Raw genomic sequence first — 26,150 nt, 5'->3', positions numbered from 1 at the left:
CCCTGCCATGGGCAGGGACACCTTCCACTAGCCCAGGTTGCTCCAAGCTCTGTCCAACCTGGCCTTGGACACTTCCAGGGATGGGGCAGCCACAACTTCATCACTGAACTTGGGAACAGACCTCAAGGGACACACTGATTTTTGATTTTTGATGTAAAACTCCAGTGCCCCCAGTGAGGCTGTGAGGTGCCTGTGCTCCTCCTGTGCTCTTCGTGCCTTAAAATCAGCTGGAAGCTGGATTAGGAGGTCACTGGATGAGTAGCACTAAAAGATTTCCATTAAAGAGTCACCCTCACCCTTAAAAGTGGCTTCATCTCCATTGTAGGAACAAGGACACATCTCTTTATCCTAAAGAACAACAGATGCATCTCCAGCAATGAGTGATGCTGAACAAACAACAGGAGAGTCTCAAGATCATTTAAAGAGTCTTTTGAGATCTGTAAGGTTCTGTTACAGCTGCAGGAACAAAGCCCAGGGTATATTCCCCCTGTACCTCAATCAAAACCAGAAGTCACACCATGAAACAAATAATGCACCATTAATAAGAGCATCTGGAGGAGATTTTGCAGAAGAGGGAGCTGTGTAATCAATCCCACTGTGTTTTCAGCAGGTGAAAGGATCAGTGTTTACAGCTCAGCACTACATTTTATGCTGTTATTTTACTGTTGCATCTAAAACTATCCAAGAAATAAGAAAATTCACTGCAAATAGGCTGTAGCTACACAATCACGTGGTTATTTATCATCTTTGAGCTTTTGTAGGTTTTTTTAAGCCATTCCAGAATGGGTCAGGTTGGAGGGGAGCACAGTGGGTTACCTGGTCCAACCCCCCTGCTCCAGCAGGGGCATCCCAGAGCACATGGCACAGGATTGTGTCCAGACACCTCTGGAATATCTCCAGTGAAGGAGAATCCACACCCTCTCTGAGCAGTAAGAGGGATTACTCCTAAGTAACTCCTGCTCTTCCAGACTTGTCCCTGTGCAATCCCAATTAAAGGATTAAAGGATGTTTCTGGAGAAGAGGTGTGAAAATCCCTGTCTTGGTAAGGTGGAATCAGAGAGTTCAACTAGTTCAGGCTCTTCCCCCGAACTTACAGAGTCCCAGAAAACAAAGAACTTGCCGTTTAAATTTGCTGCTGGTATAACTAAGAAAAAATACTTTTAGCATATTTTTGGGGAGGCATGGCCATGTCCCCAAATGCTCAGTGGTTTTAGCTGATGGCAGTGACTGGGAAACGGCAGGAGCAGCCCAGATTTTAACACTTTGAGAATTCAAGCTGAAATGAAGGAATTTGGAATTCAGGAACACTACAAAGCTTAGAGTTTTTGTTTTAGAACTGATGTCTTACCAAACAGAGCCATCTGTGTTCCCTCTGGGAAAGGTTCCACCATTCTGTTTCCATTGACGTGATGTTTATCTGGGAGGGCATAAAAAAAAAACCAAGTTATAATGTAATAGAATACATGATTTGCATAAAAACAACTCTATTTCTTTAGATCTATTGAAACTTGAAGTTTGATTTATGAAAGCCAACCTGTACAATCACTAAATGTGGAACTTCATGCTCTCTGTGTTTTAAAAATACTGTCCCAAAGTGCCAGGACAGAAACTGAGGATGAATTACAGATTGGTGGTTGAGACAAATGAGCTGATCCTGATGTCACAGGAACCTCCAGAGCAGCAATCCCTGCTCTTGAAAGGAGCCTCCTCATGCAAGGAGGAAAAACAGGGAATCATAATTCTCCTTTGCTTGTTTATATGATCAGGGAATCAGAGAATCATGGAATGGTTTGGGTTGGAAGGACCTTAAAGCTCATCCCATTCCAACTCCGACACCTTCCACTATCCTGTTGCTCCAAGCCCCGTCCAACCTCGCCTTGGACACTTCCAGGGATGGAGCAGCTTCTCTGGGCAACCTGTGCCAGGGCCTCACCCTCACTGGGAAAAATTTCTTCCCAATATCCCACCTAAATATCTTCTATTTCAGCTTAAAGACAATTAATGGGGGGGGTGGCACCCACGGTGATTTAAGATCCCAAATTATTGGGGAAGTTGCTGAGGGAGCATCAACCCTCTTCTGTTCTTGATACATTGAGGGGAGGGAGATGGATGCAAGAGAGGAACAGGAATCTGCTGTCAGAGAATCCTGGAGTCCCAGAATGGTTTGGGTTGGGAGAGACCTTAAAGTTCATCCAGTTCAATGCCCCTGTCATGGGCAGGAACATCTTCCACTAGCCCAGGTTGCTCCAAGCCCTGTCCAACCTGGCCTTGGACACTTCCAGGGATGGGGCAGCCACAGCTTCTCTGGGAATTCCATCCCAGCCCCTTATCACCCTCACAGGCAAGAATTCCTTCCTAATCTCTAATTTAAACCTTCCCTCCTTTCAATTTAAACCCTTTTCTCTGGCATCCTCCCATTCGTTTTTCCATCTCCTAAGATTCATCATCAGCAAGGGCGGCAGGAAACAAAACTGCCTGAACTCAAAAATACACATTTCTGCCCACAAAATACTTTACAGGGAGAAAACCAAGATAATTTCTCAGCACATGCATTATTTTACTTCCTTTAGTCCTGAGCCTGGTGAAGAACAAAACAGGTGAAATGAAGAATTCTCAGGGAATTCTCTGAAAGCAATATCAGGGAGGCACATTCCTAATCCCGGGCTGGCATCGAACATTCCTCAACACTCAATGAGGAGGGAAAATCAGAGTTGTTGCAACTGGAGCAAGAGGTGCCACGAGTCACTTGGTTGCATTTAGGAAGATTGAATGCTCTGAGGCATGGGAGAGGGGCTCTGGGGAGCAAATTGTTGGGAGGTTCCAGAGTGGGAGTAATATGAGCAAGGTTGCAACCTCATAAGCCAGAGCTGGTGCTCCCAACATGATCTACAGCCACCTGAGAGGAGTGAACAGTCAGAAGAATTATGAAACATCTTGTAAGATCAAATAAACTAACCCTGTCCCAGCCCTGAGAGCTGCTTTCATTTAAGGAGTGAGTGACACAGATGATGTATGAAGCAGTTTTCATTTCAAATGGGGAGGCTTTCAATATATTAAAATTAAAATTAAACTTTTAGAGGTGAGATGGGCTTGAATGAAAGTAATATTTTCAGAGTGCTCAAGTTGTCTTCCAATGCCTTCACACTTTCATTGCAAAGATCTTTGCCAGATAAAATAATTCATTTTCTTGTCATTCATACTTTGGTTTACAATTCTTCCAGTGTTTCCTGCCTAGATGCAATAAATAGTAAAAGAAAACCCCCAAATTTAAAAGGACTTTCACAAAATATACATTCAACCCCAGGAAGAAAGTCACAACATAAATAACAACACATAAGTAATAAAAACTCTCAACAAAGACACTCATCAGAGAAATCCCAGTTCGGGGCTTTTTACTCAACAGTTTTTCATGTGAAAACATTTTAATTCTCACCTACAAATTGGATTGAGTAATTCCAGAAAATCAGAATTACATTGGCAGCATGGAATTAGGAAAAAAAAAAATTAAAAGGCCTTTCCCTGTAACTTGTAACAGAAAGAATAAATGATTTTCCAAACCCATCATCATTCCAGAGATAACAGCTTGCAGTAAGTAGGATAAATCCTGGTTTTACAGAGACATGGAGGTTGTCAGGGAACACTGATCTTCCCTTCAGCTTCCAATGTGGAAAGCAACACATTCCACCCAAATTCTGTTCATATTTAAGAGGCTAATCCATCAGTGGAATACAACTGGATTCAGACACTTGGAAAACTGAAATTGGAAGGACATGGATTAGAGAATCCCAGGATGGTTTGGATTGGGAGGAAACAAAGTTCATCTTATTCCACCCCCTGCCATGGGCAGGGACACCTTCCACTTTCCCAGGTTGCTCCAAGCCTCAACCAACCTGGCCTTGGACACTTCCAGGGATGTCTTTATGTCATTGTTTTATCTCTTGACCCCCAGGGTTTCAACAGCCAGTTGACCAGGAAGAGATTTTTCCTTCTGTTTTATTATTTTCAAACTGTCCGAATTTTCATGGATAACAAATTCACAACCGAACAACAGGGGGACTTCCTCTCAAAGCTGCCAAATACTGCTCCATCCTCAACTGCCAAAACTCCACAGATTTCCCAAACTAAGCCTGAGAAATACGTGTGACATCCTTTGCTCTCTGCTGAGCACAAGCAGCGTGAGCTGAAAGCAACACATGTCCTGGAGGATTTGACATTCAGCTTCGCCTCAGGCAAAGTCTACTTCACACAGGTGCAGTGCCTGGCTTGTGCTCCTTAAATTCTTTGGGTTTTAATAAAAGTAATCCTCCCCACATCCTCTGCATCTGTGACACAGCACAATCCATGGAAAGATAATCCAAAACTGCTAAACCATTTCTTTGGCATTACTCTGGTTTTGCAGCCTCTCGCTTGATGGTTTCGAGCACAGTCCTACAGTTGCCTTTGGCTGAAGATTCACTGACTGCAAGTTCTGTCCACACATGGATTATCATGGAATCAAGGAACAGTTTGGGTTGGAAGGGACCTTAAAGCTCATCTCATTCCAACCCCTGCCACGGGAAGGGACACCTTCCGCTATCCCAGGTGGCTTCAAGCCCCGTCCAGTCAGGCCTTGAACACTTCCAGGGATCTAGGGGCAGCCACAGCTTCTCTGGGAATTCCATCCCAGGATGTCACCGTCCTCAGAGAGAAGAATTCCTTCCCAATATCCCATTTAATCTTACCCTCTGGCACTGGGAAGCCATTCCCTCTTGTCCTGTCCCTCCATCCCTTGTCCCAGTCCCTCTCCAGCTCTCCTGGAGCCCCTTTAGGCTCTGGAAGGGGCTCCAAGGTCTCCCTGGATCCTTCTCTTCTCCAGGTGAACACCCCCAGCTCTCCCAGCCTGGCTCCAGAGTAGAGGGGCTCCAGCCCTTGGAGCATCTCCATGGCCTCCTCTGGACTTGCTCCACATCCTTCCTATATTGGAGACCCCAGAGCTGTAGGTGGGGTCTCCTGAGGCTGAGAAGAGGAGGGGAATCCCCTCCCTCCCTGCTGCCCAAACCACATTAATCCATATCTGTACAAGTAAACCATTAAAAGAGACAAGTCATGTCTAGAAACTATTTGAGTGTTAATTATCCCAGTTGAGATCATGTTTGATCCCATCCCAACAATTTCTCAGCGTGGACAATCGAGTTCCAGCACCCAGACCTATCCTCTGGCACCTTTTAATTTATCAGTATACATTCCATTTATCCTCACAGTTCCACGTGTGCCAGTGGTATCACACCTGTAACAGATAAATTTAACAATGAAATATGCTCCAATGAGCAAGTTCTGCAAAAAATATTTCCTTTCAAACCAGCCTGATTTCAGTTCTCACCAGATTTATTGTTCTGCTACAAGCCTTGAGTAAATGTAAAGGAACTGTAGGTTAAGGTACCCACAGTCATTAATGAATATAATTTGTCTGTTTGTGAACCCAAATGAAGCTGCTTAAAAAAGACTTGGTTTTCAGAGAATGCTGATCCAGCAATGAATAAAAATCAGGGATTTTCTGGTCTCAAAATATTCAATCTCAAGCAATCACAGTAAAGATTTGAGGACATTTAAATTTTATTAATAAGAGATTCATATGTTCTTCATATTCATCTTTTGATTTTTAAGCCATTGGGGAATATTTATACTGCATATCCAAACTTGTTTTATCAGAGCAGCCAGAAAGTTATTATTTTTAAATGAAAACTGAGATTCTCACATAATCAAATTAATCCAGGAGTAGGGGTCATATTTATACCCAAGGACTGTTAATTTTCCATGGCAAGTGCAGCCAGGAATTGAATTGAAAATAGTTCATTAACCAATTACCAGGAGCCTCCTCCATCTCCTAAAGCACAACCACGATGGGAACAGGGGGAGAGGAGGAGGAAAAGGGATGAGCAGTGATGGGGTGAGGGGGAACACCCTGAAGGAAACCAGCTGCTCCTTTCCCCTTCCTGTTTTGCCTTTTCCTACAGTTTTCCTACACTTCCCATCACACCACAATGCTGGTGGTTTTTCAGTGTCAGCTGTGCATGGACTGTACAGATAATATTTACTGTAGTTTCATTTTAAACCCAAGTTTGGAGGCAATAAAGGGGCTTAAAACTCAGCGCCAGGCCTTTGTGCCAAAGGCTGCTTTCATCGGAATTAGGAGGGGTGAAGAAAAATGTTCAGCATTGAATAAGGGAGTTATTTAAATGCCTCTTAAATTGTAGATGTCAGAGGAGTATGACACCCACAGTCGCAGCTCCACCTCCCCAAAGCAAAATAATAAAAAGCAGGATGAAAAATGCCATTGGAAAGCTCAGAACACGGAGACAGACCGGTGGCATTTCAGTGTCACCTCCAGCTGCTGTGGGCTTTGATTTAAAAACTCACTGAATGCCCCAGTTCAGCTTCAGTGTTGGAATTTGTACCTCCCAGAAAGGCCACAGCACAATGGATCATGGAATCCCGGGATGGTTCGGGTGGGAAAGGACCTTAAAGCTCATTCAGTTCCAAACCAAACACCTTCCACTATCCCAGGTTGCTCCAAGCCCTGTCCAACCCGGCCTTGAACACTTCCAGGGGTGGGAATGGTACAACCTCAATAAACAGATATGGGAAATATGGGAAAATATTCTCAATATGGGAAAACCTCAATATACAGAGTATAATTGAAGGCCAGTGGGTTTCTTTTCTGCCTTGCAAACAACAAATTACCTTTTATTTTCCGTGAAAGACTGCAACATTCAGAGGGGAAAAAATGGTGGAATTTTGGCAGTGCAGTGTTACCATTTACCAGGTAATGAGGAAAAGGTCTCTGAGTGTCACCAAAGAGAAGAAATCCCAAGGTAAGGATGACTAAGTAGCAAAAATAAGGAATCACTGCCCTTGGGCAAAAGTTCAATATGAAAGCTCAGTTCCAAGGAAGGAAAATTAGCCTTTCCTACCAGTATTTTCCAAGCAAGTATTTTCTTTTTGTTTTAACCATTTAATATAACCAGTACATGTAAATAGAGGATGAACTAACATCTGTTCACTCTTTCAAACAGCCCTATCCAGTCATATTTAGGAGATGAATATGATCCTTGTGGGTTCCCTTCCAGCTCAGGTTATTGTGATTCCATGATCCTTTACAGTAACCATATTCGAGCTCACAGACAGCACCGAATTTATCTACTAAATTATATTTGTCTACTAAATCTACTGAAACAGGCACTTCCATTTGGCCACACAGCCTGTGGAAGTAACACATGAACACCCTGTTATTAACACATAACAGCAATAAATGTGTTATTTGTATTTTTCAAGTATACAACTTAATACCTTCAAAACCAAACTCTGTTTCAGTGTATTTACATGTTGTCTGATGAGAGCTTCACTGGATTTCACTCCTCTGGTTTAGAAAACAGGGATCTGACCTTTATTTGTCCTTCAGCCTGAGTAAATTACCTGATTTTAAAAACCTCCGGGCTTTCAGAATTTCTATTAACTTCCCTGAAATCCACAATTGGCTGGTACTTCTGTAAACCAGGCCATTCATTTATAGGCCTAAAGATGAACCTTGAACCTTTTAAACCTAAGGACGTTTGTTTATTTATTTTCACTATTTCATAACCCAGAAGATATTTCTTTAAAGAAAAGGTTTAGTTCTCTAATAAGGTTCCTGATGTTTGTGCCAAGAGGAGTTATGCAAGTACCAGGTACCAAATTATGTCAGAGATGAGGATTTGATAAATTGTACAAGGAGAGGATTGTTCCAGTAATTAATACTGAACCAGATCCTTCTTCAGCAGAGGGGAAACCATGCACCTCATTTATATCCATCCTCTGTCTCAAAATCACCTGGATATCAGAAAATGCTTTTGAGATGTTACACAATGATCTGTAAAGGACAGAGGGGAAGTTGGGCTGTTGAAGAGAAAGTCTGTACTTAGTACTGCTGAAGGGTTAGAAATTACCTACTAAATCCCCCCATTTCCAACCTAAACTGTTTAAGACCCCCCACTAATCCTTGTTCCTGAAGGTGGAGCCTCTCTTCATCATTTTGAGAATTTCAAGAAGCTACCAAATGGAAAAATCCAGCAAAGCAGAGCTTCACTGGGGTCATTCTCTTAGAGGAGCACAGGATGGACAGGGCAGCTCTACTTGAGTGGGATTAGATGTGTAATTTATGGCAGGATTTCATCCATAAATCCTTCATAGCTGGTGATGAAACAGAAGCTCTTCTTTATCTTCAGGTCTAGTTGAAGGAGCAGAACTGCCAGTTCTAAAAGCTCCTGTGTGATAAGGAAACCTTCTGTCATCCCAGATGGAACCCCAGGTGTGACCTTTCAAATCTCTTCGTCTCCCAAGGGGGATTTGCAGTGCAGGGACTTTGCTCCCCAAACCTGGGCATTTATTTCTCTGTCTCTGAAGGGTCATTTTGACCCTCAGCTTTGGCACAGATGGTGAACATGATCTACTGGGTTTCCTTCACCTCTCACTTCTCTACTTCCATCCTCCATCAGTTGAGATCAGCTGTCAGCTCGTGACTATTTAAAAAGAGAGGTGGCTGTGTGATATTAACTCACTGGTTACAACTATTTCATAGGATTGTGGGTTGTTCTCATAGAGTGGATCCTAGTTATTATTTAAAAAACCTGTGATATCACTCAAGGGAATAAAATAATTACCAAATGACTTTGCTTATCAAAAGAGGTCAGGAAAGGAAGAGTGGGGGTTGAAACCAGTTTTGAAATGTCTTGTGGAGATGATGTCCCACAAGGTGACACTCTGTCCTCTCTGCACCCACTCCATCAAACAGGTTAGGGCACAGGAACTGATTGAGGCTACCAAATGTGATGAGTCCCAGCACAGTGGGTCAGTTCAGACTCCAAAACACGTGGACTCCTGAAAAAACAGAGGTTCTGCTTAATGACCAAAGGCCAGCTATCCCACACTGGTTTTGTTCAGCAGCTCCTACCGGGAAACGGATCAAGAGGAGCAACAGGAAAATAAGATTTTGAAAATGAAAATGAATTAATTTCTTAGAAGAGGGTGGTGAAGATGCAGAGGAGGAGAAACAGTGATTCTGAGATCTGCAATCTACTGGGGTGGATGGACATACTGGTTGTGGGGCAGTTAAACAGGAGCCCCCACATCCCGACTGTGCCACACGCGCTGCCTGATCTGTTCCTAATTCCACAGGCCACGTGCCCTGAGTTTCGGGGCAGGTACATGAGGATTAAACAAAAGTCACTTGGCTTTAGTCATCAATGGATATCTGCCTGAGTATTGAGCCTTGGAGCCTCCTGCACTTTGGAAAGAACCAGCCACCTGTGTGGTGATTCATTTGACATATTTTGGATGTTTTCCTCAGGATAAAACGAATCATATTTAAAAATGTCAATTTCTGAGCACTGATTATAAGGAAAGTAGAGACAAACTCAGATGAATTCCACCCATAACACCTTCAGGAACAACATGGAGATTTAAGATCTGTTCAGTGGGAGGATTAGATGTACCTGTGTGTACATCCATATTTATTAAAATATGGTTTTGACATCACTGGAGATTATGGGTTGTGAACCAGAACAAATGTTAACAGGAAACCATATGATCAAAATAGGAAAGGGAACAAGAGCAGAGAAAAATAATGGAACCAATCTAAAGGTAAAAGATTCCATGCTTCTGTAAGAATCCTGTCTACAAGGGTCAACAGATCAGAAAAGTAACATAGACAGACATATTGGATACATAAAGTAGTCAACTCATGGTATTTTTGGGATTGTGATATCATTTCACTTCCCAAAAACCCAGTTCATGAAATGATGACATAACATGAAAATCAGGGAATCATAGAATGGCCTGGATTGGAAGAGACCTTAAGGATCTCAGCTTTCATTTTTAGAACTTATTCTTTTTGACCTGTAGGGATATTCAAAATGGAGAAAACCTGGGTTAACAGTTAAAAAAATAAACAAGAAATACACATATAATTTCTCTAAGAAGATACAGGTAGACCAATGAGTGTCAGGTTTTTCATATATGTTTTCTTAACTAGAGGAGGCTCAAGGGAGGAGATAAGGAGTTGGCTCTGGTTTTGTGTGTCACAGAATCCCAGAACGGTTTAGGTGGGAAGGGACCTTAAAGCTCATCCAGTTCCACCCCCTGCCATGGGCAGGGACACCTTCCACTAGCCCAGGTTGCTCCAAGCCCCATCCAACCTGGCCTTGGACACTTCCAGGGATGGGGCAGCCACAAACAACCTCTCTGGGTTGAAAAAGAAATAGAAAATAGATAAGGAAATAGAAAATAGATAAGAAAATAGAAGGGCCCTAAACCTGGCACAGAGCATGGCAGTGAGTTATCCACCTGCCAGGAACTATCCATGACATCTCCACCATTGCTGCTTTTCATGGAGCACCTTGTTAGCGTAAGAATTGAGTGAAGATGATAAAATACAACCGGGTTTATTTCAGAATTACAGCCAGTGCCTCTCAAAACCCCACTTGAAACCCTTATCTAAAGCAGCCTGGATAAGAACAGCATCACACAGGCGGGAAAAGCAAGAGATCCAAACAAAGGACCACGATAAACACGAGCGGGAGGGAGCAGGGAGGGGATGTCCAGTGGAGTGTGGCGAGGGGGACTGTTAAGCCTGGGTTTATTTAGCAGCTTTATTAATGATCTCAAAGAAGGGGTGAAAAGCACATGAATAAAACATGCACCGGATGCTCAGCTGGGACCTGGTGTGTACACCGTGAAAAATGAACAGCAGCACAAAGCTCTGGGCAGAAATTCTGTGAGGAAGCACAGAGAGATGCAAAGCAGCTCCAGGAATAAAACTCTGTTTTCCTGTTATGGAAGGAGAGCTTGTACCCCATATTTCTTGAGGGAAAAAAAAAACGTCTAAAGGGGAAGGGAGCACAGCCTGAGTGAAGGAGAGAACATTTACAGGAGAAATAAAGTTTTATAATGGGCAGACTCTGGAAAGCCACAGGCTGGAGGGTAATCTCTGTTGGTCAGTGAGGTCCTGGCACTGCTTGGCTCAACACTTCACTTGGGAATCAGCACCATAAATGCCAAATTCGGGGTGAGCTTCTGCAAAGAAAGGCTGGGTACAGACCTCAAAAAATCCCCTAGTTGCTTTTAATTACATTGCTTATTTCTAATTTCGTTTTACATCTTAACATTTACTTAAATAACCTTCTCAGTGTGATTAAATAACCTCCTAAGCGTGATTTTTGATTTAGGATGATCCCTTTCTGAGGGCTCAGCCTCAACCTTGTGCCACTTAACACTGACCAGCTATTATTGATTTTTATATCCATGGCTTCTCAAAATGAGACACAAGATAATTTTTGCTGGACATTCACACACATGTTCAAAGTGGGAAAATCTCTTTGAAATTCATGGCTGGCCGGGAATTTGTAGATAAAAAGCAGAGCTGTGGTTTTTCAAGTCTTTAATTACCTGTGTGGGGGTTGGAACTGGATGATCTCTAAGGTCCCTTCCAACACAAACCCTTCTGTGGTTCTGTAATTCTATGATATTAAAACTTGACAACATCCCAGAAAGGTATTTTAGGCATATTATTCCAACATAACAACAGGTTAAAGAACTTTACAGAATCACTGGTAAAACATGCTTTGATTCCCAAGACCCTTATCCCAAAGAGTTTGTTCAGCTCCCTCTCCAGCTACTAGGAAAAATGTGTTTATTGGGCTAATAAAACCCAATGGAGGCAAATCAAGAGTCACTCTCTGTTAATGAGTTAAAATCCCTCAGTCACCTACAATTTAATTTTTCTAAGGCCCTGAGATTTTAATTTGGGTAATACTTCTATTAATTACAATGTCTAATAACAATGTCAAATTCAGGCATCTGTTAAAAACATGTAATGTTAATTTATTGGAAAATCTCCAGCAGAGCTCAATTAAAATGTTCCCCAGTTAAGTCAATGCATATGATTTGTAATGGAGAGCAAATTGAAGATACAGTTGATAAAAATAATAGCAAGCTAAAAACAATAAGTTTTGAGTTGAAGATGAACAACATTCAAGATGCAGGATTTTTCATTAGGTGGCAGAGGAGGAATTTTTGGAATCAGGACATTCTCATAGTGGTTTGGGAGCCTTGCTCTAACTTAGCACCTACAGGAAGTATTTCACAGACTCATAGAATGGTTTAGGTGGGAAGGGACCTTAAAGCTTATCCCATTCCAAAACCTTGCCACAGGTAGGGGCACCTCCCATTATCCCAGATTGCTCCAGGCCCCATCCGACCCAGCCTTGGACAATTCCAGGGATCCAGGGGCAGCCACGGCTTCTCTGGGCAACCTGTGCCAGGGCCTCACCACCCTCACAGCCAACAATTCCTTCCCAAGATCCCATCTAACCCTGCCCTCTGTCAATTTGAAGCCATTCCCACTTGTTTGTCACTCCAGACCCTTAGAAAAATTCCCTTTCCATCTTTCTTGTGGGCTCCCTTCAGGTATGAAAAGCCACAATCAGGTCACCCCGAAGCTTCTCTTCTCCAGGCTGAACAAACCCGGTTCTCTCAGCCTTTTGCTACACAAAACATCACAGGAAATATGTATCAATCCTTACTTATCAGGTTTTTCTTGCTGCAATTTCAGTTTTTCCATCACAAGATATTTTTCTCGTTCCTTTAAATACCCAGACTGTGTCAGAGGCCTGCGTCAGGCGGGGGGAAGTTTTTATATTTTTATATAATTCCACTGCTTCACAGCATCTTTGCAGTCCTGAGAATTAAACTAATAGGTGAAACAAGCAGCCCTTTTCATGGAATGCTGTCATCCCATTATCATTTCCATGGCTCTCTGCACGTCCATCCAGCTGGATTTAAGATGGATCCACACAAATCCACGGCAACGCCGCCCAGCCCGGTTTTAGCGCCTCCCCACAATCCCCACAGCCCCTCAAAGGCCAGCTGACATTTCTTTTTGCCTTGTGAAGATGTCAGGAGCTCTGAGCAGGGAGTGTGGCTGGTGATAGAGTATCTCCCTGGCACACATTCCCCCTGGACGGCAGATTATCCGCCCGGAGGTCGCATTAGGCTCCCGTCAGCTGTCACGGCGCAGATGAGCGGGAACGGTCCAGTGCCCCGTCCCCCCTCACCCTCTGACAGTGATAAATGACCAGCCCTGGTGCTCAGCTGAGCCTGACGGGCCCCAACCTCCCCTCACAATCTGCTTCACACCACCAGCAGCCTTTTTCCTGCTGATATCCCAGCAAACAGGATCGAGGAGCACCAAGGTTGGGCCAATCGGCATTTTTGGAAAAAAAAAAAAAAAAAAGGGAATTGTGATTTTACTCGAAGAAGCTCAAAATCTGATGGAAAAAAATAAAGAACAGAACACTGTTATGAACCACTGTATTGGGTTTGTGTGGCCAGGTTTGGTAGCGTGGGGGGAAACGACCTTTGAGGTCTCTTCCAACTCAAACCATTCCATGATTCTACACTAAAAAATCACAGAATGTGTCAAGTTGGAAGGGACCCACAAGGATCATCGAGTTCAACCCTTAGCCCTGCACAGGACCATCCCCAAGAGTTATACCACATGCCTGAGAGGATCATCCAAACATTCCTGGAGCTCTGGCAGCCTTGGGGCTGTGCCCACTGCCCTGGGGAGCCTGTTCAGTGCTCAAACACCCTCTGGGGGAAGAACCTTTTCCTCATACCCAACCTAAACCTCCCCAGACACAACTTCAGGATATTCCCTCAGGTTCTGTCACTGGGGGAGATCCTTCCTGATGTATCTGGAGTGGATGAAGGAATTCTAATAAAAACCAATTTTTAAGTGAAATGGGAAGTACTCACCCCAATTATAAAACTTTACTTTAACTTCACCATGAAGAGCTACCACAGTTTAAGGCTCATATTCTACTTCTTAGTGACTAGAAACACGTCATAAAATATTTCATTAGTGACAATTTTTTTTTACTTTTATCACAGCGAATTTCAGCTGAAAAGTAGGATTTGTTCTGAAAATCATCCAAATTAACATTTTAACCTATTACAGCAGGAGATATAATCAAGCAGGTAGTCGTGTAGGCTGGTGATTCCAACATGATTCATCTCATCCCAAAGCCATCAGCTAAAATATTCCAGTCATACCTTGAGGACATTTATTTTCACTGTGACTGGAGCCAGTGGTGACTAACTCAGTGATGAGATTGGCCAAATGAATCCAAAATTTTTTACTCTCTGCAAAGAAGTGATTTGTCATCTCCACTGTGGAACCAAATTTCTATATAATTTTCCAGGGAATCCTGTATTTCTAATGAATTTCACTCCTCTGAGGAAGAAAACAACCATCTCAAGCCCAGTGAGGGCTGACTGTGTCATTATGGCAGCGTTGGCTGTACCCCAAAATGTATTCCCTTAACAGACATAATTCCATAAGTCACAGTGAATCCACTTTCCTTCCATAACAGAAACTGAACCTTTCTTTTTGTCAAGAAATAGAAAGTAATAAAAACCTAAATCCACAACACATTCCTTTGAAAACAGAATCAATTTTCTAAGTTTCCTCCTTTTATTAACGAATAAAGGTCTAATTAAGAAAGTGCAGAAGTTTCACATTCTTCCCTGTCTTGTTTTGCTCTGAACAATCTTAAAAACAGAATTTGAGTCTTCAAATCTGGTATCTTCCCTGGGAGGGTGGGGAGGCCCTGGCACAGGTTGCCCAGGGAAGCTGTCACTTCCCCATCCCTGGAAGTGTCCATGTCCAGGTTGGATTGGGCTTGGAGCAACCTGGGATGGTGGAAAGTGTCCCTGCCCATGGCAGGAGATGATGCTTAATGACCTTTCCAACCCAAACTATCCCATGATTCTATGATCATACACTGAAATTACCTGAGCAATTGAGCTTCCATTGTAATTGAATAAATTGGGCACTTACATTTAATAATTGTAGATTGCAATGGGAATATTGCATCCCTTCCTTCCTGGATGAGTTTGTTCAGCTCTGATCGCTTCTGAAATGTCCCATGTCTGTGTATCTTCCACTTCAGTGCCTGCCCACAGTACTCCTTCCTCAGATAAGGAATAAAAGTGAGATAAAAAAGAACTGCTTGGAAATCCTGCCTTATAATTTTGCCAGCCACGACTCACAAATTTTCTGGGTGATACATGGTAATGTTTGTGATTTCAGGGCAGGCAAAGCAGATTTTTGCGGAGATAAAATAGATGTGGGGTTTTTTAACATTTTTTTCCCACCTAAAATGACAAAATGTAATGATGGTTTTAGTGCTTTAATGTGTCTTGATTTACCAGAAGTAAATATAACATCAAGTAGCCTGAGTTTATAATGCCTGGTTTGCAGAAAACCACAACACTCCGACAATATTTTTATCCTTATATTGCTGAAATAGTGTTGCAAATATGACTCCAATTTTGGGCTGATTTTTCCTGCCTCGTGTTTTATGACAAGCTGCAGTTTCTGGTGCTACACAATCAAGGACAGTTTTCCACAATGATTCAACAGCTCTCATTAAACTGATGGAAGATTTTCTCAGGAGCTCAGCACTTTATATTGTAGGATCTTTCCAAAAACTGACTCCTGTGTATTATTTCAAGCACTCAAGGGAAACAAATAGATTTTTACAGGCTTGGTGGACGCTTCACAGAATCACAGAATGTGCTGAGTTGAAAAGGACCCACAAGGATCATCGAGTCCAACCCTCAGCCCTGCACGGGACCATCCCCAAGAGTCACACCCTGTGCCTGAGAGGATCATCCAAATGCTCCTTGAGCTCTGGCAGCTTTGGTGCTGTGACCACTGCCCTGAGGAGCCTGGGCAGTGCCCAACCACCCTCTGGGGGAAGAACCTTTCCCTGAGATCCAACCTAAACCTCCCCTGACACGGTTCCAGCCGTTCCTTGGTCCTGTCCCTGGAAATTGGAGCTGCCCCTCCACCGCCCCTCTGCGGGAGCTGCAGACCCTGGTGAGATAAGAGAGTTTCACAGCATCAAAGTGGCCAAACCACCCCAGTGGCCTCAAGGCCAACACACAGACCCTGGCTCTGCTCAGGTTACTAAGTAGAGAAGTTTCCTGAAGGTTTAAAAGGGTTTGGATGCCCTGTGCTGGAGGAATCTGGGCACTGCTGCCTGAGACCACCACAGGAAGTGGGTTTGATGAGGTTCAAGTTGCTTCCTAAGAAGTTACAACCTGCCACAAACACAGCCAAGTGCAAAATTTTATAGCAAGCACTTCACAGAAAGAACTGAGGCTGGAAAGTTCAGGTTCCTCATTTTGTGCCATTTTTTAATCTAAATTTATGTCTAGGAAGAGCGGGAATCTTTGTACAAATTAGGTGGAATAGGGTTGAGCTGCTGCCAAAATTCAGATGGCAGGTTTTGTCTGCTCCTGACTATGAAAGATTCCTGGGTGATGCCCACAAATGAAAGGCTCTAAATGACACTATCAGAGCTCCAAAATATCAAGTGAATAAAATATTCCAAAATATTCAGTGAAAAAAACCCTACAATTAAATTTCTCTGACCTTCTCAGGTTAAAACCTTAAACACTTCCAATAACAATAATTCTGGTTTTCTCAACACTTTCTAACACCTCTCAAAGTGAGATAATGTTTATTGCTCTAGAAACATAAAACACTCTAGACCCAAATTAACAAGCAATGAGGGAATAATGAAAACATTATTAAGGTTTATTAGGGTTACTGCTGATCTTCCTTGGTATTTGAAAACTGGAAATCTAAGTTATGTGTTCGGTATAAATATACAGAGAGAGACAGAGGTGATGGTTTACAAGGTAAATTAATGTGAGTTAATTATGAGGTCAGTGGTGACCTCTGTGGGATTGGGATCTTGGGTTCATTGAGAAAGAGGATGGTCAAGTGGATTAAAAGTGCATTAAAAAAGGCACAGGGATCTTTAATTTTGATAACCCTGTTCTATTTCTTCACATTTCACTGCCTTCCCCAAAGTAAAACATAAACTTCCTCTTAATATGTCCAATGTAGAGTTGAATGAATATTCCTGGCAACTAAGTAAAAGCACTTTCTAATGAAAATCAGTCACATTTTAATTTGCTTTGACCACATTCACTTTGCTTTTGTATTTGCTCTCTACAAATGTTCAGTTGACTGAATTTTCCTGCTACAACTGAGGAACAATTTCAAAAATCACCTGAGCAGGTACTCAAGAAGCAGAATTTCAAATGCACCCTCCCAATGTGTCTTACTTAACTTCTGAAAGCCTGTGTACCATCTCAGAGTTTTTAATGAGCTTATTCTCATCACAAAAATTATTGGTTAAATCATCAACATTATAGTAAATCACAAAATTATTGGGTTTATTGGTATTTTTTTAGCAAAGCAGCTGCAGATATTTGAATAAAGACCTCACTTTCCTGCTTGGGCATGTCAGTTCATACAGATTATTATTTGTTTAACAATGCAGCTGCAGACCTTTTAATAAGGGACTTTTCACGATGATGAATTAGAGAATTACTTTAGGGTATAATAAAGGAAGCCAAGTCTATGTCTTCAAGGATACACTAAAGTTTAAAGATTGGAAGAAAGAAACACAATATCATATTCATCTGAACAGAAAAATAAGAGAAGAAAGCAAAATATCAGTGGCCATTTTATGGAGGTGATGTTCCCTTATACCTCCCCATCCCAGCACTCAGCCATCCCAAAAATGGGATTTAACACCTCAGCCAAAAGAGCTGCAATTGTGAATAAAAATAGAGCAACATGATGCATATAATTAATTTTTAACCTTCCTATAATAATATTTTAACTTCCCGCATAGCTAAAAAAAAAAATAATTATAAATTCAGACACTTGTCTCTCAGACTCTAAAATTTTTTGCATTAGACACAGATTTTCATTATTACTGATCTAATAAGTCCTATTCTCATCTGGGCTATCAGCAACTCAATAAGTAATTACCATTCACCTTAGGCTGTTCCAGTCCATTAGACCAATACTGATGACTCAGGGGAGGCACTAAATGAAGAGCACAAAGCTGATGAAGGCACAGAAAGGGAGGTGAGGAAATGCTGCAGCTGGAATTCTGTGATTCCTCAGAAAAGCTCAAATAAAATAAAAACTCTAAAATCGAATGCAGAATAAGTCAGAGAGTTCAATGGTTTACTTCCTTGAACAAATAAATATAAAAGCTGCTCGCTCTGATGTTAGAAAGGGACATGAGACTGGAATTTATTCCTGATTTAATCTTAAAGGAGTCTTGGAGCAAATGGCACAGATTTATCTCACAGAGCACAGGCTCTGCTCCCTCTCTGAAGGCCAAGAGTTACCCGAGGATCCAACACTTGTAGGTTTATAAGATAAAAGAACCCCGATTCTTTTCTCATCCAGACCAATAATTGCAGCATTCAAGTGCCTAAAGGGGCTCCAGGAGAGCTGGAGAGGGACTTGGGACAAGGGCTGGAGGGACAGGACACATGGAATGGCTTCTCACTGCCAGAGGGCAGGGAGAGATGGGATACTGGGAAGGAATTCTTGGCTGGGAGGGTGGTGAGGCCCTGGCACGGGTTGCAGAGAGGCACAGAAATGATAATGGGATGACAACATTCCATGAAAAGGGAATGTTTCACCCATCAATTTAGTTCACAGGGCTGCAAAGCATCAGAGTTACTTCAAAATACCAAAACTCAACCTGCCTAACACAGGCCTCTGACACAGTCTGGGTATTTAAAGGAACGAGAAAAATATCTTGTGATGGAAAAACTGAAATTACAGCAAGAAAAACCTGATAAGTAAGGGTTGATACATATTTCCTGTGATGTTTTGTGTAGTAAGAGGCTGAGAGAACTGGGTTTGTTCAGCCTGGAGAAGAGAATGTTCAGGGTGACCTGATTGTGGCCTTTCATGCCTGAAGGGAGCCCACAAGAAAGATGGAAAGGGAATTTTTCTAAGGGCCTTCAGTGACAGGACAAGTGGGAATGGCTTCAAACTGACAGAGGGCAGGGTTAGATGCTGGACTGGGAGAGCTGGGGGTGTTCACCTGGAGAAGGATCCAGGGAGACCTGAGAGCCCCTTCCAGGGCCTAGAGGGGTTCCAGGAGAGCTGGAGAGGGACTTGGGACAAGGGATGGAGGGACAGGACAAAGGGAATGGCTTCCCAGTGCCAGAGGGCAGGGAGAGATGGGAGCTTGGGAGGGTGGGGAGGGGCTGGGCTGGAATTCCCAGAGAAGCTGTGGCTGCTCCTGGATCCCTGGAAGTGTCCAAGGCCAGGTTGGACGGGGCTTGGAGGAACCTGGGCTAGTGGAAGGTGTCTCTGCCCAGGGCTGTAACAAGATGATCTTTCAGGTCCCTCCCAACCCAAACAATTCCATGATTCCCTGAATACAGGGATGATGTTTGCACATCATCTGCTTATGAAGGAAGGGTGAGACACATCCCACTGCACCTCGGCACAGGTTGTATCCAGAACCTTCCCAATCCCCTGCTCTCTCCAGAAAAGGTGACAGAGAAACTCAGGTTCTTTACTGAGCTGCACATCAGGAGAAACAAAATAGAATCCCACAATTGCTGAGCTTGGAAAAGCCCTCTAAGATCATCAAGTCCAACCATCCCCCAGCACTGCCAAGGCCATCACTAACCCATGTCCCCAAGAGTCACATCCACATGGCTTTGAAATCCTTCCAGGGATGGGGACTCCACCCCTGCCCTGGGCAGCTGTGCCAGGGCTGGAAAACCCTTTTGGTGAAGGAATTATTCCCAATATCCAACCTGAACCTCCCCTGGCACAACTTGAGGCCGTTTCCTCTTGTCCCAAATTGAAAGAGGAAAGGTTCCAACTGGATGTGAGGAGGACTGTGAGGATGAAGCACTGGAACACTTTGCACAGAGAGGTTTTCTGACCCTGCTTTGTGCAGGAGGTTTGACCTGAGGCTTCCTGAGGTCCCTCCAGCCTGAGTCAGTCGTGTTTCTAACACATGATTTGTCTTCATGCACAGAGAAATCCTGGCAGATGATTGAGGTGCCACCTCTGTCAGTCTGCAGGACAAACAGATTTATAGACATCCAGTGTCAAAATAAAATAACGTGGTAATGAACTTCACACAGAGTTTAAAATCCCAGCTCTTAAATTAAAGATTACATGTCACAGCATGTCCAGGGCTTGTGATTCACGGATTTGTTCTCTCATTGATGTTTATACAAATGAATTAAAATTGCGTAACTGTCAACAAAACATTTACAAAGGATTTAGATGGTTTTGCTGACTGGGGGAATAGCATAATAAATACTTGTAGAAAAACGTTCTAAGTTAAATGGACATTCAAATACTGAAATAGATGCACAGAGATCCCAAATGTCCTCAGTTAAATGGACATTCAAATACTGAAATAGATGCACAGAGATCCCAAATGTCCTCAGTTAAATGGACATTCAAATACTGAAATAGATCCAAAGAGATCACAAATATCCACAATAAAGACATTTAAATACTGATATAGATGCACAGAGTTCCCAAATATCCACAATAAACAGATATTCAAATACTGAAATAGATCCAAAGAGATCCCAAATATCCACAATAAATGGACATCCAGATACTGAAATAGATGCAAAGAGATCCCAAACATCCACAATTAAATGGACATTCAAATACTGAAATAGATCCAGAGATCCCAAATGTCCACAATTAAATGGACATCCAAATACTGAAATAGATCCAAAGAGATCCCAAATGTCCACAATTAAATGGACATTCAAATACTGAAATAGATGCAGAGATCCCAAACATCCACAATCAAATGGACATCTAAATACTGAAATAATGCAAAGAGATCTCAAATTTCCACAATTAAATGGACATTCAAATGAAGGCTGTTTGTCACTATATACATAATTTTACATTTGATTTCTCTATCCAGGAAGCTCTTTAGTTTGAGTAAAACCATTGTTTAACATTCCTTTCATTGAACTCTGTCTCTTCAAAACAAAATAAAAATTATAACCAATAATGAATTGTGTTTCTCCGGAAGGTTCTAAATCGATCACAAATTCACAGCAATTAAAGACAGTGCGTTCCTAATATCAATATTCAGTGCTGCTGATGAATAGGAATAAAATAAATAAACCTGAAAAATACTTTGACCATTTGGCCACCTACGTTATATCCCCCTTTTACAGCCAGAAACCCAGGGAATTTTACAGTCAAAACTACCTCACAACCTTGGGGACGACAAACACTAGAAAAATTTTTAATGAGCTGATCTGGAAGGGAAAATGTCTTTATTAAGATGTGTTGTTCCTCTCTCAGTGGCTAAATGATTGTTTCCAGAAGCAATAATCAGCTCCTGATATGAAAGCACCCAGTTAATTAGCAAAGGGTTCCACTATTGGAGGGAGTTGCATTATTCACTCAACCATAGGAAATAGTTTTATTTTACAATATTATTAAATGCAGCTTTTGAAATTGTTTAGCTGGTAATGCAATTCTTGAGACATGATTTTCGCTGGGAAAATATCTTTGCTGGTTAATAACTGCAAAAGGAAACAGCAAAGTCAGGCAGCTCCGTTGTTGTGCAACAGGATTAATTCTTTTTATTGCTTTTCATCTTTTAATTATTGTGGTAGAGACCACGATAATCTCTAATAAACAATTATATAAAATTCCTGGACAGTGAACCAAGAATCAAAATGCAATTAAAATTGTTTCCCTTGTTGTATTTCAGGCAGAAAGTGGTGTACAAAGTCTTTAATATTATATATAAAAATATAAAGTATTCTCTTAGGTGTCAAAGACTGGGAATAAACCTTGGTTCTATTACATATAGAAAATATTCACACAACGACAAGGGACTGTTTTGTTTGTCTACTCATAAAACAAATCTCAATCATCAACCAACTGAAGAGCAGGAAAAGATCTGTAAATTTAAACTAAGAGACTGATCCAATCAGTGAGAAATTATTTCTATAACTTTCTCATCTTATTTTTCTTTTTTTTTCCTCTGAGAAAACAGGAAAAAAAAACTAATTCCTGGTCTTTGCCTCAGATTTCTGCTTCAAACTTTTTTTCCTCAAACGCAGGAACAAGTGAAAAACAAAATCCCAGAAATGGTTGAGACCTTTGCCCAAATGTCCCTCACAAATGACATTCCCATGGAAGATGCATCTGCAAACAAACCTCTTTCCCTGAACAGGGAAGTGCTTTAAAGGACACTGATCCTGTTCCAAAAAAAATTGAATAAGAGAGAAAGGAACAATTCCTGCCCCGGTTGGAGAAAATGCTCAGGAGCAGAAAGAAATCAAAGGTGTGAAAAGGGGAGATTTGGTCTCTGATCAGCAGCCTGTGAAGTTATTTGGAAATTGCCTCAGGAAAAAATAACAATAATCATGAAATCATGGAAAGGTTTGGGTTGGAAGGGAACTTAAAGGTCATCTCAATCCACCCCCTGCCATGGGCAGGGACACCTTCCACTACACCAGGTTGATCCAAGCCCAATCCAACCTGGCCTTGGACACTTCCAGGGATCCAGAGGCAGCCACAGCTTCTCTGGACAACCTGTGCCAGGGCCTCACCGCCCTCCCAGGGAAGGATTTATTCCCTCTGGCAATGTGAAGCCATTCCCCCTTGTGCTGTCCCTCCATCCCTTGTCCCAAGTCCCTCTCCAGCTCTGCCCATGGGCAGGGACACCTTCCACTGGCCCAGGTTGCTCCAAGCCCTGTCCGACCTGGCCTTGGACACTTCCAGGGATGGGGAGTTCACAACCACCCCAAATATGAACTACACCTACAGTCAACCAGGTTGGAATGAATATAAAATAGCCCAGGAAAAGTCTTATTGATCCCAAAATGACACAAAACAACTAATCAGTATTTGATATTAATCTAAAAGCCCAAGCCCCTTTTCCTGCTGGAGGGTTAGTTCAGCTTTATCCTGCCCATTCCCTTTGCAGATGTTCCAGAGATGAGGAGTCACTTATAGAACAGAGTAATGGAATCATGGAATGGTTTTGGCTGGAAGGGACCTTAAAGTTCATCCCATTCCACTCCCCTGCCATGGACAAGGACACCTTCCACTATCCCAGGTTGCTCCAAGTCCCATCCAACCTGGCCTTGGACACTTCCAGGGATCCAGGGGCAGCCACAGCTTCTCTGGGAAACGTGTGCCAGTGTCTATAATGGAAGTTTCTGGACTCACCAGGAGAATTCCTGACATAAAGAAGTGAACTGTGCAAGGGGAGATGTGGAGGCACAAAGATAAATCACGGGAACACAAACAGATCCTGCATTTCAACATTGCAGGGAGTGACAGCAAAGAGGAAAGGGAGCATTAAAAACAAAGAAGTGAAAAGTTCTCCCAATCTCCCATCTTGCCCTAAAAGGGGGGAATTGGTAGTTGGACTGACAGTTTCTGAGATGTCACAGTTGACTACAACTTTCTGGGGAGCAAAAAAGGAATAAAATAGGAAATATGAGCATGGAAGAGAGTTTATGTGAGTCCCGTCTTCTTCCTGCCTCCCTCTTCATCCAGTCTAGATGTTTTATATGAATTTATATGTATTTCAATAAAATTAATAGATGAATAGATAAAGGAAGTATAAGAAAATATACTCACAGAGAAGTAGGGATGAGGAAAGTTAACTACTGACTATAAATTTGGGCCGAGGAAGCAGCACTTTCAACCACAGCACTTTCAGGCACTAATAAGGATCAATAATGACAAAATGACACTTTGATTAGAGCCAACTGAGAGGAAAAAAAGATCTTGACACAGTCCATGGTAGCAGGAAAAAGTAGGGACTGGAAATATGCCAAGTCATTTAATTTAGAGCTTGATTATTCCACCTTCCCTTTCTGCCCTTCCACAAACAGCAGAGCTGAGATAAGGGGCAAAGTACTACTTGAACTGCAAGGGTGACTTGATTTATTTTCAAATTCTGGGAGGTTTCCAAATCTGAAATAGGCTGTCAGCTTGGTGATAAATTAGAGAACGTGACAGGCAATATTTGGTTTGGGAACTGTTCTCAAAAAAACCCTCCTTCTTTAATCTCTCTCCCTCCTTTTCACTAATCCTGCCTCGCCATTACCCCCGGCATGGAAGGGTTGGAAGAAGTTTCTTTAGGGCCATCACTTTAGTATCAGCCAAAAGAGTGGCTCAAAAGCAACTCCAGGCATTCTCAAAAGCCTCCAAGTGTTTTGGATTCCCTCCTGTTTAGGTTTTTTTTTTAAAAAAAGCCCTCAATTGATTGTTTGCTTATCACCCTGAGCACATTCACTGACTGCTGAGCGAGCTCTGCTCCTGCAAGAGAACAGGGAGAGCAACTGGGAAACTCTTACTCATCCTGCTCCTCTCCAAGAGATGAGGCACAGGGACACACAAACCTTTGGAAAGACACACTGCCAGATGGAAGACAAGAAGTGGCCACAATCGTGGAGTTAAATTATTGTTCCCCGGTGTTAATTCAGAATTTGGGAAGCTGCTCAGTGGCTCTATGTCAAAATAAGCACTAGCAAAGATCCCACCCTGCTGTGTCCGTGACTCAGAGGAGCCAAGAGTCTCACAGTGTTGGTAAATATATTTATAAGTATATTTAGTGCAGTAAAACAAGCAAAAAAAAAAAAAACAAGGAAAGAAGTTACTGTACTCCTGTGACACATTTGGAAATATTCAGGCACTTAAATAAAGCTGATGCTATTTTAGATGCCTGAGATATCTGAGACACCTGCACTAAATTGTTCAAGAAGAGTGAGACCTTTGCAGTCATGTCATGGTTATTAGAGTTCACTGAACATACAGATTTCATATTCCCAGCAATAAAAAGCCACAGGAAAAAAGGGCAGACTCACTGGGGAAAGCAGTGGAGTAAAGAGATGCTATTAAAAGCAATTTAATAATATTCGAGCTCAAGAATCACAGAATGGGTTGGGTGGGAAGAGACCTGAAAACTCATCCGGTTCCTTCCACTAGCCCAGGTTGATCCAAGCCCCATCCAACCTGGCCTTGGACAATTCCAGGGATCCAGGGGCAGCCACAGCTTCTCTGGGCAACCTGTACCAGGGCCTCCCCACCCTCACAGGGAACAATTTCTTCCTCATATACGATTTAAACCTCCTCTCTTTCAGTTTAAAGAAGACAACCATAAAGGAAAAGTCCTGTTTAGAAAGATCAATAAAGTTGATGGATAAAAAGCAATGTGAGGACATCCAGACTGATTAACTAGCAAACCATTGTATATATTCATTTATTCGTGCAGTTTTTTCTCTGTTAAACCCAGCACCATATTTTTTACTGCCATCAGATGGTTTCCATCCTCCTTCCCAAGGAGAAGTCCATAGGTAGAGAGTTAGGACTGATGAATGAGGAGGGAAAAGTATGGACAGATCACAAAGCAAAGGGGTGCACTGGGAATGGCCAGGGCTCCCATTATTACAAATAAATCCAGCCAGGAATCACTTCGGGAAACAAACGGAGTTAAAAAAATCCCTCCAGCCTCTCTTCAGGCTCACCAGGAAAACTGCAGCAACAGGAATGGTTTGTGCCCTGAGACCTCATGGTCCATAAACAGATCCACAGTCCAGGGCAGGGGAAAAGCTCCAAAGCAGAGCCATTAATTAATATCTGTGCTTGATTAGTGGTTTTGATGTTCAAATCAGTATTAAATGTTAATGACTTAATCAGCAACGGAAAGAGATATAATTTGAATTAGTGCTACTCCTTGACAAGGAAAAAAATTTACTACAGGGAAATGAAGTGACTTGAGTAAAGAAGTCACAGTAGTTACAATCATGGACATAAACTGTGTGAACTCTAAATACGCTCAAGGCAGATTCATAAGATTTGGATTCAGCCCTTAAATGTGTCACAAGTTTCCTGAACTGGGAAAGGCAAATCATACAAGTTTAACACTTGAAGTTGGGGATAATATTTCAAGAGTGTGAGAGACAAAAACCCCAAAAAGTAGAAGGCAAAATTTCCAAGAGAACCACAACTCAGAAATGGAAATCAATGAGCTGCAAACCTGAGACTTGGCCACGTAAACTGAACCAAGTCCCTTCTCCAGTCAAACTGAACTTCAGGATAAAGCACATATGGGATCATGGAAAGGTTTGGGTTGGAAGGGAACTTAAAGATCATCTCATTCCAATCCCCTGCCATGGGCAGGGACACCTTCCACTAGCCCAGGTTGATCCAA

General features: G+C 42.3%; 1 protein-coding gene across 2 annotated transcripts in view; it reads right to left on the bottom strand.

Moving 5' to 3' along the window:
- The window catches only part of MSRA (methionine sulfoxide reductase A), a 256,046-nt gene that overhangs the window by 160,855 nt on the left and 69,041 nt on the right, over positions 1-26,150 (bottom strand). For both annotated transcript variants that reach the window (XM_017830482.1, XM_017830483.1), the window contains exon 2: positions 1,349-1,417. In XM_017830482.1, coding sequence (XP_017685971.1) covers positions 1,349-1,417 — 69 coding nt within the window. The remainder of the gene's footprint in view (positions 1-1,348; positions 1,418-26,150) is intronic.

The sequence above is a fragment of the Lepidothrix coronata genome, unplaced genomic scaffold, assembly GCF_001604755.1.
Source record: "Lepidothrix coronata isolate B3197 unplaced genomic scaffold, Lepidothrix_coronata-1.0 Scaffold179, whole genome shotgun sequence".
NCBI lineage: Eukaryota > Metazoa > Chordata > Aves > Passeriformes > Pipridae > Lepidothrix > Lepidothrix coronata.
This window is presented reverse-complemented; position numbering and strand designations above follow the sequence as displayed.